The following is a 17,751-nucleotide window of genomic DNA, read 5'->3' as shown; positions in this document are numbered from 1 at the left end:
TTTCGATACAAATTGAGCGCAAATGTATGGAAACTTGCACAAGACAAAAGTTCTACTTCCGGTTGTCAGATTTTATTCATTTTTTTTTAATGACTTAAAATCACTATCAGTACTATACACATTAAACATCAAGAAAATAAAAATAATTTAAAAGGTCAAAATAAAATAATGAAATATCGTTTCAAAAAACAATACTACTTCCGGTTTACTAATTCTGACCGAAACCTTATCAGCTCTTATTTAGTACATAAATAATACAAATATAAATTTTCAGCTTGATACCTTCAGGGGTGTGGACAGAGTAGTGGGCACAAAATTTTTGACTTTTCTAAGAGGAAAAAATCCCACTTCTTTATAGGGTTTTGGACAGAATTTGTAAACCGGAAGTAGTATTTTTTTTTTAAACAATATTTCATTGTTTTTTCATTATTTTATTTTGACCTTTTAAATTATTTTAAGCTTCTTGATATTAATTGTGTATAATAAAGATAGTGATTTTAAGTAAAAATAAAAAAAAATCACTCGATTTAAAGAACCGGAAGTGGGATTTTTTTCCTCGTAAAGAAGTCAAAAATGTTGTGCCCACTACTCTGTCCACACCCCTAAACGTATTAAGTTGAAAATTCATATTTTTATTCTTTATGTATTAACTTAGAGCTGGTAAAGTTTTGGTCAGAATTCAAAAACCGGAAGTAGTATTTTTTTTTTAAACAATATTTCATTATTCTGTTTTTAACTTTTAAGTTATTTTAATCTTCTTGATATTTATTGTGTATAATACTGATAGTGAATTTTAGTAATAAAAAAAAATTTGAACAAAATCTGACAACTGGAAGTAGAACTTTTGTTTTGTGCAAGTTTCCATACATTTGCGCTCAATTTGTATCGCTATCATAGTCATTAGTTCAATATCGAATTTTTTATATATGTTTGTATGTATAAATTATAATAGAAACACGATAAAATATGCATATATTTTATCGTGTTTCTATTTCTATTCTAACATATAAGGAAAAAAGAAAATAAATGAGACTAAAATTTCACAATGATTACTTTTTTTAATACATATGTATATACAGTATCGTATTCAGTATATAAATAATAATATTAAATAAAATAAAATAAATACGCCGTCTGTCAATTGACAGTACTTAATCGGTTAAACTTTCTATCTGGAAAAATAATGCGTACACCAAGCCACTGGTATATTATAGATTGTACATATTTCAAACAAGTTGTGACATCTTCAATGATTTTATGATGTAACTAATTAGACTTCACTGTACACGTTATGCAATAACATGAAATAAGACCACGATGTGCTCAAAATCTGGAAGAGACAAAGGATTAGATCGTATTAAAATTAGTAAATAATTCAAATTGACACATTCTCAAGCCGCATTACCGATGAAAGGGTGCCCATGTTTACATCCATGAAACCCATTGCTGATACTGAAGTTGGATTCGAAGCACGAATTTGCACCATCATAACTAAATTTTTCAATTCATTGGATGCAATGGCCCAATCTGAGCTGTACGCTGAAAATCTTATAGCTACGCTCTACGGTTTAAATGATGTTTGTCAGATGAATTATATAATTAATTCGACTATCATATTTGAAATAAAATGGAAACTGACCTCTTCCGTAAGCTTATCTCCATAAAAGCAAATAATTGAGATTTGCGAAAGGGAGGTAACGACGAACAGACCATATTTAAACGCTTCATTCATCGGTGCGAGCTGTTAAATAATTAGATTTTTATTACAGTCGAACCTATTCAGCATGAGACTAAATAAAAAAAAAAATCTAAAATGTACATGCTATCGCATTCACCCCCTCCCCCCTCGACCCGCGATGACCAATTACATTTCGTTTCAGTTTCGCATTGCATTTTGGTCAAGAAATACAACATTATTCGTGTGTATAGTGGTTGGTAGAATTTGGGTTTTATTTTTTTTTTAGTTTTGAATTTTTTTTTCGTATTTTGAAATATTTACATTAATAAAATTTTAATATATGTAAAAATTTGTTGATATTGTAGCATGTTCTAAAAGGAGCCGCCGTTTTAATCGGTTGTCGAGGATTATCTCCAGGCTTACGTGCAGTCGGCTAACAATGGAATGGACTTAGTGGTCGGTAACGGCACCCAGCCACTTTCCGCTAGAGTTCTCAGAACTGACAGCGCGAGACCGTGGGACTGCATATCTGGTACGTGACTATAACAAAGGGTAAACAAACGCGTCGAGGAAGATGCAGTGAGCGACCTGTCCTTTATAAGCAGGTACTTGGGCCATATCAAGGCATTCTGGACGGAGCACTGGCAGTGCGTGGATCTCTTTAATCACCCAATAAATGCTGTGAAGCGACTTTGGTCTTTTATTTGGATCCTCCACCCACCCCTACGCAACAGTATTATTAATTTATTTATGGAATACGTATATATTTTATATCAATGGAAATTTATATTTTTTAGACGGTAAAAGTAAATGTCAATTTCATGTTATGGACAGCAAAACTTACAGTAATATTATTAAAGACCTTGCATTGAATTATATTGTAGTAATATGACATAGTTAAAAAATAAATTATTAAAAAAAATAAAGAAATTATTTTACGTCCTTACAATGTTACAATTGCACGAATGCGATAGCATGCTCGGTTCTCGTAAGTCTCACGCTAATCGGATCGACTATAGATCATCATCAATATTATATCAAGCATATATTAGTCATAACAATCGGGAGATATTTCGACAATTTCATGGAAAATGCAACAAGCAAGCTATGTTTATGAACAAAGCTTTCGTTCACAATATTTCATGAAATGAGGAATTTTTTGAATTAGGTGTGAAATATAATTGTACTTACTGTGAAGCTAAATAGTTGCATGCAAAGTAAAAGCGTACTACCCATAAAGTTGGCAAACATCGGGAACGAAAACACATCTTCAATTTCCATGACGAAGCTGCAATAAGAGATTTTTTAAATAAACAATTATGTAAATACGAACGATATGTGTCATAGTGTTATACATTTGAATGAAATATTAAATTTTAAAAATATGCTATTATTGAATTTACTATTGAAATTGTTTTTAATGATGCAATTACATCAAAAAATATGTATATGTACAATAATAATCTGAAATGATTTTCTTTATATTTCATTTATATTAGAAATAACTTTAAACAATATCGAATTTCATTCGGTCAATTGACCTATCTGGTTCGTGACTATAAGAATAGGTAAACAAACGTGTCGAGGAAGATGCACTGAGCGACCTTCTGTTTATAAGCAGGTAATTAGGCCATACCATGGCATTCTGGACGGAGCACTGGCAGTACGTAGATCTCCTTAAACACCCAATAAATGCTGTGAAGCGACTTTGGCCTTTTACTTGGATCATCCACCCACCCCTAGGCAACAATATTATTATTTTTTATTTTTGTGTTTTTTCTAATTATCTTACTTAAGAGGGCTGTACAGCAGCGCCATGTCCATACAAACGTACTATACTTCTCCCTTCCTCAATTATGGCACTAGAGAAATTATTTTTTAATATGCTATGGATATCTACCATTGGGGTGCATCTATCGTTTTATTTTTTTGATTAATTATTTTTTATAGGAGCTAGGAGCCGCCAAACATCTATAAAATCGCCTCTTTTTTACACCCACGAAACGGGTCCAGCGTGCTTGTTTAACGGTCGATTTAAAAAAAAATACGCCGATAGATGCACAGAAAGTATATTTCTCATACCGATGATGAAATTTTTTTAAAAATTGGTCCAGTTTTGGAGAAGAAAATAGGAGAATACAAAACCTCGATTTTGTCAATTTAAAATACGTTTTATCTGGTCGAAGCGCAACTGTCGCATTCACTCAATATATATATATATATATATATATATATATATATATATATATATATATATATATATATATATATATATATATATATATATATATATATATATATATATATATATATATATATATATATATATATATATATATATATATATATATATATATATATATATATATATATATATATATATATATTGATATATATTGTCGCATTCACTCAATATATATATCGAAGAAAGGAACGGTAACAAAATTAAGGTTTCGGATGTACAGCCCTCTTAATTTAGGTTATTATTTTTATTATTATTAATATTATTATCTTACCACTATCACTGGTACTATTTTATTGTTATTTTTTATTTTCAATGTTTAAATTTTTCTTTTTATGTCACCTATATGCGTACGTGGATCTCCTTAATCACCCAATAAATGCTGTGAAGTGACTTTGGCCTTTTACTTGGATCCTCCACCCACCCCTACGCAACAGTATCATCAAAATATATTTTTTAATTTTAAATTCTATTGATTTTTTTTTTTTTAAATTAAACAATTAATAATTTGGTGAAATGTCCATCAGCCAAACGTCCGTCGGTGAAAAACCAAATACGAAATGTAACAATAATCTGTATCATACCCCAATAATCTGTCGTGTTTAACGACGACTCTCCTGTATTCTTCACCGGTAGGATCATCGACCAACAAAGTCAAATCTCTTTTCAATAGCTGAAGGTGCATACAAACTTGAGAAACCAATAAGCAAAATGTCGCATCGGTGGCTGCCATCAAAATACACACGAAAAGTCCTGCAATTTAACGGAAAATAGATCAGTATTCGAAACGGTGAATAACATATAACAAGCAAGTAAAAATCATACCACAATATACTTGAGATATATACGCTGCCACGTAATTTAACACACTAGCATGTATATCAAAAGGATGCCAAACCACATATGGCAATTCCACACTTTGATCCCATCGTCTAGGAGATTTGTAGGCTATTTTCATAAACAGATTAAATACAATGATCGAAATTGGAAATATACTCCACAAGATTGCCAAGATTGTGATTTGTGCCATGTAAAACACGATGAATTTCTTCGTTTTCACCATGTTTTCAACTACGATCTTTTTCACTGGTAAATATTCCGTATCGGGCCACATTTCCTCGAGGCTTTCCACTAACTTACATAGCTTTGCCTTCTTGGTGACGAGCAACACAGATTTCATTGCACCCAATATGGTGACTACCGTGCAAGGCATCATTCCGAACACCTCTAATATCTTGTTATCCGAATCACTCATCATGCTGACGTAAAATTGTGTGAGTTCGAGGCCTATATAAAGTATTGATTGCAAAATGGAAGCCACGAACAAATACCTGAAATTTCGATGAAACCATCACAGTGACTGTTTCAAATTTATGTACGGAATATGAAGTGGTCTGTAACAGTGTTTACCATTGAAATCTCATAAAAGCTTCACTCCTCGTCTTTTTTTCTCGAAACACGTCGTAAAGTCCTGTGCGGCCGAAAAACATATTCAGTGCGTCGAATCCATCTTGGAAGTTGCAAACGACATTTTTTAAATCGGAAAGTTTTTTTTCTTCTTCATCGACTTTAATATCTGGATTAGTTTCTCTAAAAAAATAATTAGCGATGGCAACGTTAATTTTTACTCGTGTTTTTAAATCGATTTTTTGATTTCATTGAAAATAGTAGATCATAAAATAACTCAACTCTTCCGGTAAATCGTATATCTCCTCGACCTTCACTATGGAATTTGTCTCTGCCTCCATATTTTTTATTCTTCTTTTTTCATATAACAATTACTTATTTTTCACCGACCCTTTCAATTAGTTCAATTATAATTTTATTTGTATATGTGAAAACTAATTTAAAAAATTATTTATTTAAAAATACATGGGGAAGGCGGCAAAGCCGATAGACCCAGGAGGTTTGACTTAATATAAATAATAAAACAAAAATATTTATAACAATAATAAGATAAAATAAAAAAAAGTAAGCATGAAAAAAATACGAAATAAGAGAAAATACCAAAAGATAAACATATCTCAGACGGTAACATAATAACTAAAAGAAAACAAAAATATAGAAAAGATATTGGAAAAGAAGAATTACAAAAATCGACAAAAGTCTTAGAAAGACTTCTAGCTTGTTTTTAAAAATATTAAGGTTTTCAGAATTTATTACATTGTTAAGAACACTATTCCAAAATTTAACCACTCTGTTTGAAAAGAATGAATCTCTGATTGATTTATTCGATTTTTCTTTTTGGGGTGCTCGGAGTGTGTGACCTTTAAGATGCGTGCTTTCATTGAATGAGTTTATAGTGACAATCATAATGATAATTTCTTATTTTAATTACTTCGATTGAGTCATTTAATTATTTTCAAAATCTCGTTATAAGAAAGTGATTTAAGTTCAGAAGGTATCTTTGTAATTCTCTTTTGTACCCTTCGATACATATAACATATTTTTTAAGATGAGGATTCCATATATGTTTGTATGTATTATAAGCTTATACTATTTTAGCTCTAACAAAAGTTTTATAAATTTTTGTTGAGATATACGTAAACGATTTTTAAACCTAATGTCAAATTATATGTTTAAAATGAAAAATTAAGGAACGAGTTTGGAACATGTGTATAATCGGAATTTCAAACATCAGATGATAAACATGAGACTACGATCTTATATTCAAATTCATATATATGTACATACAAATGTACGTTCAAAGTAATAGCGTACCTTGTTTTTTCAATAAAACTGAAAGCTTCAGAGGAAACTTTTCTTAAACTGTTATGTAGATATTAAAACATTTGATGGTATAAGCAGCTTAAAGTGAACTTAAAGTGAAGCAACGAAAAGTGAATGCATTTCAAACGGTTAACTAGGCTTTATATCTACAATATAGGAAAGTAATGCAATATCTCTCAAACATTTATCTACATATGCCTTGAATTAAATGTATCGGCTATTATACAAATGTCTGTCACATTTATTCAATACATTTTAATTATTTCTTCATATCATATAAATTAAATACTTATAATATATATATTTATATATATATATATATATATATATATATATCAGTGGCGGGCGGTGACTTTTCAAACAAGGGATGCTGTCCCTTGTTTGAAAAAAAAAACCGACCAATTTATTTTTTAAAATTTAATTTTATTCTTCGTTCCTTTTTACAAAATTCATCGATAACCGCATCATAGAATTTTTTATTGTTTTTTAAATTTGACATTATTTTCTTTTCGATTGCAAGACCAGAGAGTCTTTCTTCACTTTGACTACTTCTGGTGAACGTTTTAATTCTTTTCATAGTCGAAAATGATCGTTCAGCCGATGCGCTCGTGGAAGGTATCGTACAAATTAATTGTATTAAACTAAATACTTGTTCCAAAACGTGTATTAGATCATCTTTCACAATTAATTCCTTTACGTCATTTATAGATTTCAAATGAAAATCTTGCGTTGAGTACATGTAAATTAATTCGCTTTTTAATTTCATAAAATCAAAGTATTTTCCATAAGTTAGGTGGAGTGATTTAAATAGGAAATCTGGAAAATTATTTTCATATTCTTTAAATTTTTTGACGTTAAAAAATTCGAGAAATTTTAAATTTTCGATATCTCGAAATCGATTGGTTGTATTTACTGAAAGAGTTTCTAAAATTTCAGAATTGTGAAGTTTATACGTTGTTTTCACATCTTCTTCACATTCAGCATATTTTCTTTTTCTATTAAAATTTTTAGTTATTACTTTGTTCCACAATGAATCAAAATCGTCTTTTTTGTTATCTAAATATTTTACAAATTTTTTAATTTCACTTACGCAATACGATATGTCAAAGGTTTTTTTTTGTAAAATTTCAAATAAAAAATCTGCCGAATTAAATATTGCAGAAAATAAATGCAAATTGAAATTGAATTCAAACTCTTTTAAATAACGATGAAGGACTTCAGCATTTATGACAGCATCAGTATCCCATTCGTCTTCGTCATTAATTATTTGATTAAATATTTCCATTAATTCTGTTTGATATTCTAATATCATATTTAAAATTTTGCTATTGTAGTTCCATCGTGTAGGGGCAGCAGTGGGAAATCGTTTTTTTATTTGACAATCGAGAAGGGAAATTCTTCTTGAAGACTTACAAAAAAAAGTTGAAAATGACAACATACGGCTGAAAAAACGTTTGCATCCGGATATATGTTTAACAGATTGCGACAAAACTAAATTCAATCTGTGAGCGTAACAATGGACAAATAAAGAATTAGGACAAATATCTCGAATTTTTCGTTGCACTCCATTATGCTCCCCGGACATTACAGCCGCTCCATCGTACGTTTGTGCAATTAATTTGTCCAAACAACCAAATTCTTCCAAGGTCTCACGTATGTGCTGAAAAAGAGCATTAGCTGTTCTATTGGGACTAACATCGACAAATCCAACAAATCTCTCCTGAATTTCATTATTTTCATCTACATATCTAAAAATAGTAGATAGCTGAGCTTTGCGACTGATATCTGTAGATTCGTCCACAATTATGGAAACAAATTTTGATGCACGTATTTCAGTTTTAATCTCATCTAGCAAGACTTTTGATATTGCGGATACCAAGTCATTTTGTATATGGTTCGATAGTCCAGTAAACACCGTAGAGTTATCTAAATGAGTTTTCAATTTTATGTCTGATTCACTCAACAGATACAGCAATTCAATATAATTCCCTCTATTTTCCGATTCCTGGTGCTCAAAATGTCCTCGTAAAGGTTGTTCTTGTTTTGCTAAAAAACAGATCGCGCTTATTAATTTCGACAAAATGTATCTATTTGCAGTAACTTCTTTGTTGTGCATTTCAATATTTGCTTTAAATTGAGCACTTAAAAAATTTTCTATACGAGGTCCCTTTCCAAATTTTTTAAATTGAGCAGCAGAACATATGTGAGCTTGAGAACATTCATGTCTCTTGCGCGATTTACTTAAATTGTTTAGGTCAGAAAATCCAAATTTACTCCAGACATTCACTTCTTGAGAAAATAAAATACATGGCCAACAGAATAATTTCGTTAAGTGAGCACATCCACAAATCCATGAAATTTTTTCGTATGTTTCTGTGTTAAAATACCTTTTAAATGTTTTTGTTTTAGACTGAATATTTAATATTGGTGTGGGTTTGGGGCTCTTAACAATAATCTCCTTTTCATTAAATGGGAGAGAAGCAAATCTTCTTTTAGTTTTCAAAGTAGTGGAACAGTAAACTAAAAATAAAGTTAGACGAAACTAATTTAAATGAAAACTTAATTCAAAAGTAAAAAATAACCAACTTACAGTATAAATGATTAACTTCGTCTAAAGAAATGAATCGGCTAGCTTTTTGATAAATAACTTGGGGCGTAGCGTGCGGAAATATCGATCAACAGCGGCTTCCAAGTGAAACTCAATAGATAAGCAAACAGAGAAACCGAATCCACCGTAGAGGTTAAACAAGTGTCAACGCGTCCGCGCGAATAAGACAGCCTCATAGTGCGCATGCGCAAATGGGATCGGTCGCGACTCCGAATCCATGACGCGCGCGCACTTCACTCAGCGTCTACTCGCCAGCGTCACTCGCCTGTGGCCGGCCTATGCGAATGCGGCCTATGCGAATCCTTAATAAAAATTATCAAAAGATCCTATATAATGCATCATGTAACAAAAAACACGTGATATGTGAAATATATATCATATACTACATCATAATCACGTACATCACTAAGAATACATCGAAGCGAAATTCAAATATTTATTAAAAATACTCTTGGCTTTTTAAAGTTATAGGGGATGCGCCGCATCCACCGCATCCATGGACCGCACGCCACTGATATATATATATATATATATATATATATATATATATATATATATATATATATATATATATATATATTTCATTATTTTATTTTGTTCTTTTAATTACTTTTTGATATTTTATAAATTTAATATTCATAGTTATAATAATAATAATTAAAAAAATAAGTAGAAATTTTGTCTCGTGAGTTTCCCGATTTAACGATCAAATTTGTATCGAAAATTTTCTTATAACCGGTATGTGTATGTTAGTATGTGCATAATTATTGAATTTTGATTTTTAATACTTCTTATATTCCCCAAATAATATGTTGGTCAAGGATTTATTTTGTTAGTATTCCAAGGTCGAATCTCATAGCTTAAGTTTCACTGTCTTTTTTACTTTTTTTTTTAATGTTATCTCACCCATAAAATAGCACAATTTTTCGATGAAGCTAATTATTAGTTCATTCCTTTAAGCAAATATTTTTCAATAAAAATCAATTAAGGTTAAACCATATTCTTGTAATTATAAATACTATTTTAATTAGAACATTCTTTTTGACATTAATACAAACTAAACAAGAAAGTTTAGAAAACTTTGTGTCAAAATTTTTTATTCTGTCTTCGAATTAATTAATATATATGTATTATGTGACATGTTATGAAAATTATTTTCCCATCGTCAAAATGAATAATAAATCGCCGTGGAAATAATACATCAAAAGTCAATTCTAAAAAACGCAAGCAATGTCGAATCGAGAGTGTTTGCATATATGTATGTTGAAGTATATTTTTTAATTTCATATATGACGCTATATATGTATATACATATTTAAATAGAATAAAAAATTAGATATTCATCTCGTATTATAATGTTTAGATATGTAATGTATGTATAATACGTAACGTTATATGGACCATTCCAACGCACTTACACAGTACGTAACATATGTACATACATTCATACAATACATTTTTGAATGCTTTTTATTATTACTAAATCATGCTCACAATACATCTTATATCTATTTTAATAGCTACTGATCTCTGATAATTTTCTGTTTTACAATTTTAATTTAATTTTGTTAGTAATCATAGTATTATACATATTATTCTAATGTTAATGTACAGCATAGAAAAAAGAGCTCAAAAACCTATTTACAATGAATTTTTATAATTATATATTATGTATATGTACAATTGAATGATATTTTCCTATTGTTTTTACACATCATAACAATATTCTGATGAAACATTGCCTTAATAATGTGTCTCCATAAGTTTTGATTTAGTCTCACGTATACAAGGTTAACAAAAGAAAATAAAAAAAATCAATAATAAATAATAGTCTTCATACTAAAAAAAAAAAACATTCATCGTGTTCCTTTCTCACACTTATGGATTATTAAATAGTAATAGCATACTTTATTATGTCTATACTTATATATTCATTAGAACGACTCTCATTTTGTAGGTCAAAGCCAAATTTTTTTGGTACACTTAATAATGAATCATTTCATTCGTTTAAATAAGGTTTAAAATAATCATTAGATGTAGTATTATGTTTGAAAATTATATTTTAAATTGAAAAATACCTACGATTTCCGACAACGTTGCCACGCCCGTAAATCTTCTCTCTCTTATTGAATCGTACAAATGTTCAAGTTGTCAGTTTTAAGCCTCACTTTGTCTTCACTTCCATCTTTGTTTTTCTCAGATAGCTTCTTTTAAAAATGAATTGCAAGTTGGAAGAATTAATATATGTATCTAATATGCAATATAGCAGGATTTGTCTATCAAACAAAATCTTTGCGATGTTTACTGCGTATTATAAAAATTCATCGGCTTTCACAGCCTTCGTTACAACAGATAAGCTTATGTGATTTTGATTTTCTGCCAGCTTCAACTTGATATTATATATTTACATTCGCCGAACATTCCAATAATCACGTACATATCTACGGCTATACATATGTATGTGGTTATTCAATGACAGTGTATCACAGTGAAAACACGGAACTTAATAAAAAAAGTCTTATATTTTTAAGAAAAACATTAATACTATATATACAGTTTCTCATCACGCAAAAATTGGAAAGCTTTAGAAAACTTCAACAAAGGAAGTCCTTCAACAAAGGCATATACATGGTCATAGCGGCAGATTGGGGATACCTGTTATGTCGCTTTGACCCGATATGAAATTTGAAAAAAAATCCATTATTTAATCTTATGTGTTTTTAATTTATGTAAACATAATAATATACAAATATATATAAACGGACGCGATGTATGTATGTATGTGGGTATGTGGCAGACGCGTCGACAAGTATGGAGATTTCAAAAAAACAAAATTTAGAATACCAGGAGTATACGTTATGCATAGAAATGTGGCGTGACGACCGATCGAGCCAAGGAGATATGCGAAAGCAGGGTAGTGGAAAAGTGAGGACCTGAGCGTCTGACTTGTGCTCTTGATATTGAGCACTTGCGTTGGAACAGGTGACGTCAGCGTCAGATGCGCTGCGCGGGAGCGTACACACATACACACATACATTAAGACACACACACACATATTCTTTCATCATTTCGACGCCAGCGAACGGGTAGCGTTAAATGAGCGCTCGACTTTTTACTATTTACTTTTTACTGGTACACTATGTTCAAAGCATTATATGCTAACCACTAGCCTATTCTGCTGGTTTACATATACCTTTATTTTAATTCGTGTATATATTTCTCTCCGAAGCCACCCGTCAAAATCAACGGCACAAAACTAGTAGTAAATGAATTCAGTCATCCTTTTCTTCCTGTGTATATAAATCGCAAATCATCGATTAATTATTCAATGTATTTAATTCGAAATCACAATCGATAAAATATTATTGTCCAGCTTATATCAAATTTTTTTACAGAAACCCCCATGAATTTTCCTATTCCATTTGGTAAGGTACGATCGGTTCCCGGAAAGATGCACTAAATTGCACTGAATAGTAGCGCAGTTTCGGGAAGGCGCTCAAAAAGTACTTACGCAAGAGAACTCCACAAAAAAAGGTTAGCATCTTACAAATACCCCTTGACACTTTTTTGTGGAATTCTATTGCGTTAGTTCTCTTTGAGCTTCTTTGAAAGTTCATTTCATTTCATTTGTTTTATAAAAAACTTTTTCATTTGTTTTATATTTTTAAATTTCAATTTCTTCTTATATTCTATTTTATAACCTTTTCCAAATATTTTAATACTATAGTTTAATTATGCAATGTTCTAGATATTTTGTCATGCCTTTATTCTTTACTTTTTAATTTGTTTTCCTTATATTTATCTTTTTCATTTTTGTAAAAATCTATTATTGGACTCGGATGTTACATATATTATTTATTTACTATTTGTTTTTTTTATACATATCTATGTACATCCTGTCTGTTGATTTTTCAATTAATAAAATAAATAAAAATAAATAAATAATAAATAAAAGTTCGGATGTCTGGAGAGTGCAACTATCTCGAGTGCATTTTTTCCGGTCAGCGGTATGACCATTACACATTGAGAACGCGTACGAATATTTATATTTTTAATATTGAACTTACCCCCATCGAAACCCGTCAAATGCTCGCTATCATATATAAATATTTTTCATTATATATTATTATTACTTTATTTGTCTATTGCGGTAATTCAATGAGCGGAAAATGTATTGTTTTATTCGGCCGGCGAAATGTATAGCTTTTAATAATTCATTGAATTTTCCAATAGGCGCCGCCAAAGGACGCTTTTCCCGGGGAAATTTTGCGGGTCGACGCAATTATTGGACGCATAAATAACGACAAAAGCACCGAAACACAAAAAAATATGTATATATTATATATATATATAAATGTTTCGGTAGAGCGCAAGTATATTTGCGATACTTTAATTTGAATAAGTTTCGTTGTTGGCGCGGTCGGAGGAAACGGGGACTCGATCGGGAAAGGGAGGGAAAGAGCGGTCCTGGAACTTTTTGTGAAAGCTGAATTATTGTCGTGAAGAAGAGGCGCTTTAATTAATAACGGTTCGGCGATACGGATAGGCCGTTATTATGGCGTTTTCTTGGAAATGTGTTTTGCCGAGCACAAAAGTGGAGTTCAGCCCTGATAACGGGAACAGCATCCCCCTCGTCTCTCGTTTTGGGCCCGCCCGTTAATTGCCGTTTTAACGGGAACGCAACGGTAATATATTGTACACGTTTTTAAATTATGCACTGTATATATTCATGAATTAAATCTATATACATATATGTTAAGTCCAAAACTTGTCACCGAAATGGACATTCTTTCCAATACAGTCGATTGTTGAGAATTGAAAATTTAGTCCAGTTGGAAATATTACTATTCACATGAATTATTGTGTATTGAGAAGTCTTCTTAATCTATATCTATATATGTAAAATTGAATGTCTGTCTGGCTCCTAAGCCACTCAACCGATTACGATGGAACTTTCAAGATTTGTTATATGCATGTCCGGGAAGATTACTGTGAAAAAAACCTCTTAATAATAATATTCGTAGTTACAATTTTACCGACGCGAAAGTTTGAAGCGCCATTGTGTAGTCAACGAAATGTGTTTGTTGGTAACCACGTTAACAAAAGAGACGTTATTCCACGACGTTGACCTCCAACCACCACTTGAAACGGGAACGCAATGAGAACGGGAATGGGAACGGGAATTGCAAGCCTTTATCTGGCATTACAACGCATTCCGGGTTCAGCTAGTATATATATAATATAATGTCTGTTTGTCTGTCTCTCTGTCTGTCTGTCTGTCCCGTATAGGCTCCTAAACCACTCATTAATTACGATGAAACTTTCAGGATTTGTTGTATGCATTTCCGGGAAGCTTACTGTGGAAAAAAAACGGGAAAAAACCTCTCAATAATAATATTCGTAATTATGATTTTACCAACGCGAAAGTATGAAACGCCATTGTGTAGCAAGGAAATGTGTATGTTGGTAACCACGTTACCAGTTGGTTTATGACGACCCGGCGTTGAAGAGATGTTAGTTGACTTAGTTAGCTCCAACCCTCACTTGAATCGGGAACGGGAACGGGAACGGGAACGGGAATTGCAAGTCTTATTCTGGCATTGTAACGCATGCTGAGTTCAGCTAGTGGTTTGATAAGAAGAATTCTAAAATATATCCTTCTCTCAACTATCAACAATTTAATTTATCAATGGAAAAAACTGACAGGTACTTTCAAAACGGATCTACATATATTATATATTTTGAAAGGATCATTATTTTCATAATTGAATGTGATGTATGAGTCGAATTTTCATTTTCTCTCTTCCATTTGGACCTCGCTGGGATGTCTTGTATTTGCGGCTGGTTCTGATTTGCAGAATATGAAGCTAAGTGCAAGGCTTTAAAAGGTTATCAACCTTACACCCTAATTCTGATAATTGGCAAGACATCTGCATGAGTGATATCTTAAAAGAAAGGGCAATAAGCAGGCCTGTTTTTAAAATGGTTTCACCTCTAAAAGAAAATTTAGTTATTTTTTTTAATACAAAATATATATCGAAAATATATAAAATTTGTTAAAGTCTTTTCCGACTATTTTTATCTGTTGACACAGATGGTTGTATTTGTTTTTATTTGATTAATTAGTTGGACTCAGGAAACAGATTAAGCTAAGCAAAATTTCAGAGGAAACCAAAAATCTAATTAAGCATAAAAGGAAGTTAGATAGGGATAATAATAAGCAAGAATACAATCTAGTAAATAAGGAAATTAAGAAGAGAATAGTCAGGGATGTCAGGGATTTTAACAGCAAGCTAATAGAAAATACCATTAAGAATAACCGTAGCCTGAAACAGTGCAAACAAGATCTTTTCTTAGGCAAAAACCAAATGATCGCAATCAGATCAGAGAGCGGAGTAATAATTAGGAATAGAGAAGAGATCATAGACAGAGTTTATACGTTCTATGCAAATCTTTACGAGAACAACAACGGTCAATTTCCCGTTCCGGAATCGACACACGGCCATAGGGTTCCTGCAGTATTGCCTAGCGAAGTAGAGGCCGCGCTAAAAACTGCAAAGAACGGAAAAACCCCAGGGGAAGATAATATTCCCATTGACTTACTAAAATGTGGCGGCCCCCCCTAATTAATATCTTAGCTAGGCTTTTCAGCAAATGCATCCAGAACCAAGCTATACCAGAAGGATGGAATAACGCAACTATCATTTTAATACACAAAAAAGGCGACAAAAGCGATATCAAGAACTACCGACCCATTAGTCTACTTTCAGCGGTCTACAAGCTCTTCACGAAGGTTATTACAGAAAGGCTGAAGAATATCCTCGACGAGAACCAACCTATAGAGCAGGCAGGGTTTAGGGCAAATTTCAGCACAATGGACCACCTCCAAGTAGTTGGCGAACTAATCGAGCGCGCCAACGAATATCAACGGCCATTGTGCCTAGGTTTCGTCGATTATGAGAAAGCCTTCGATACAGTTAGTCATAATGCAGTACTTAACGCTCTAAAATCACAGGGAGTGCCGGAACCCTATGTGGGACTGTTAGCTGCAATATATAAGAATGCCACAGCTTCGGTTAACATTTTTTCAGGTACAGATAGATTTAGCATAGGAAAAGGAGTAAGACAAGGAGATACAATCTCGCCCAAGTTATTCAATGCGGTGCTTGAGGGAGTTTTCAGGAACTTGGATTGGGATACAGCCGGAGTAAGCATCAATGGTCGCTTTTTGAGTCACCTTCGGTTCGCAGACGATATAGTTTTAGTAGCTCGTGATTCAGCTGACCTACTTATCAGACTAACACAGCTGGACAGGGAAAGTAGAAAAGTAGGATTAAAAATTAACGCAGATAAGACTAAACTAATGTTCAATAGTTATTGCATACCTGATAGCATCCCATTAGATGATAAACCAGTAGAAGTAGTAAATAATTATTTATATTTAGGTCAAATAATTGACATGTCTGGTAGTAAAAATGAAGAGATAAAGAGACGTATGAAATTAGGATGGAGTGCATTTGGACGGATGAATGCTGTTTTTAAATCAAAAATGCCACTCTGCCTGAAGAAAAGGATCTTTGATCAATGCGTTTTGCCAGTGATGACGTATGGATGTGAAACTTGGACACTGAACGCCAAGATGCAAAATAAAATCCAATGCACTCAAAGAAGTATGGAACGCTGTATGCTTGGCATAACGAGGAAAGACAGGAAGCGGAACACGTGGGTGAGAAATATGACAAGGGTAGTGGACATAGTGGATAGAGTGAAGAGATTGAAATGGCAATGGGCGGGTCACGTAGCTAGGAGGATGGACGAAAGGTGGACAAAAGAAGTGCTTGAATGGTACCCGAGAGAAGGCAAAAGAGTAAAAGGAAGACCGCAAGGAAGATGGGTGAACGAAATTAGGAAAATGTGCGGAATGAGATGGATGAGTGTTGCGCAAAACAGAGACGAGTGGAAGCGTGTTGGAGAGGCCTTCATCCAGCAGTGGATGGCGAATGGCTGTAAATGATGATGATGATGAAGTAAACATTAAAAAAACAAAAACAAATAATAATTGACTAACATACTACCTTTAACTCCGGCAGTATTTACAATTTACTGTGAGATTTAGGTGTTTTTACAGAAATATTTAAAAATGAAATTAAAAAAAAACATAAGACTTTGTACTGAAGTATGTATGTACATATGTGTGGCTCAAAATGTCCTAAATGATATGAGCTATCAACCTTTTAGGGCTTTGCGCTTACATAGCTCATAACAACCTGTACATACATATGTACATATACATATGTATGTACTGGCTCGGTCTCCGTGACGAGACAGAATGTTAAATTACATAAAACGCAAATATCGGAAGGCAAAGATCGAAAATCGAAAGATCTTAAGTCGAAAGATCAAAAAAAATGGTGCATGGTAAACGGTACATACTCACTTAATTTGCGCGAGCAGGATACAACAGGAACAAGAGGAACAGGCTTTTCCTCCATT

At 32.2% G+C, this 17,751-nt stretch overlaps 1 protein-coding gene across 1 annotated transcript; it reads right to left on the bottom strand.

Moving 5' to 3' along the window:
* Positions 1 to 1,270: 1,270 nt before the first annotated feature.
* On the bottom strand, positions 1,271 to 5,668 carry LOC143922848 (odorant receptor 85c-like). Its single transcript, XM_077446203.1, has 9 exons — positions 5,610 to 5,668; positions 5,331 to 5,510; positions 4,917 to 5,251; positions 4,746 to 4,868; positions 4,505 to 4,673; positions 2,870 to 2,966; positions 1,640 to 1,741; positions 1,406 to 1,561; positions 1,271 to 1,330 (listed from the first exon to the last, which is right to left on the bottom strand). Exons 1-9 carry the CDS (start codon positions 5,666 to 5,668, stop codon positions 1,271 to 1,273), a joined length of 1,281 nt encoding a protein of 426 aa, XP_077302329.1.
* Between the last annotated feature and the right edge of the window lie 12,083 nt (positions 5,669 to 17,751).

The sequence above is a fragment of the Arctopsyche grandis genome, chromosome 2, assembly GCF_051622035.1.
Source record: "Arctopsyche grandis isolate Sample6627 chromosome 2, ASM5162203v2, whole genome shotgun sequence".
NCBI lineage: Eukaryota > Metazoa > Arthropoda > Insecta > Trichoptera > Hydropsychidae > Arctopsyche > Arctopsyche grandis.
Note: the sequence above shows the minus strand (reverse complement) of the source record. Positions and strands in the feature narration are given on the sequence as shown.

Excerpts from the sequence above, each read along its gene's own strand:
- LOC143922848 (XM_077446203.1), bottom strand. The coding sequence starts at position 5,668 with ATGGAGGCAGAGACAAATTCCATAGTGAAGGTCGAGGAGATATACGAT. Across the intron at positions 5,511-5,609 it reads ATATACGATTTACCGGAAGA|AGAAACTAATCCAGATATTA; the intron begins GTTGAGTTATTT and ends TTATTTTTTTAG. Across the intron at positions 1,562-1,639 it reads GAGATAAGCTTACGGAAGAG|AGCGTAGCTATAAGATTTTC; the intron begins GTCAGTTTCCAT and ends TTTAAACCGTAG.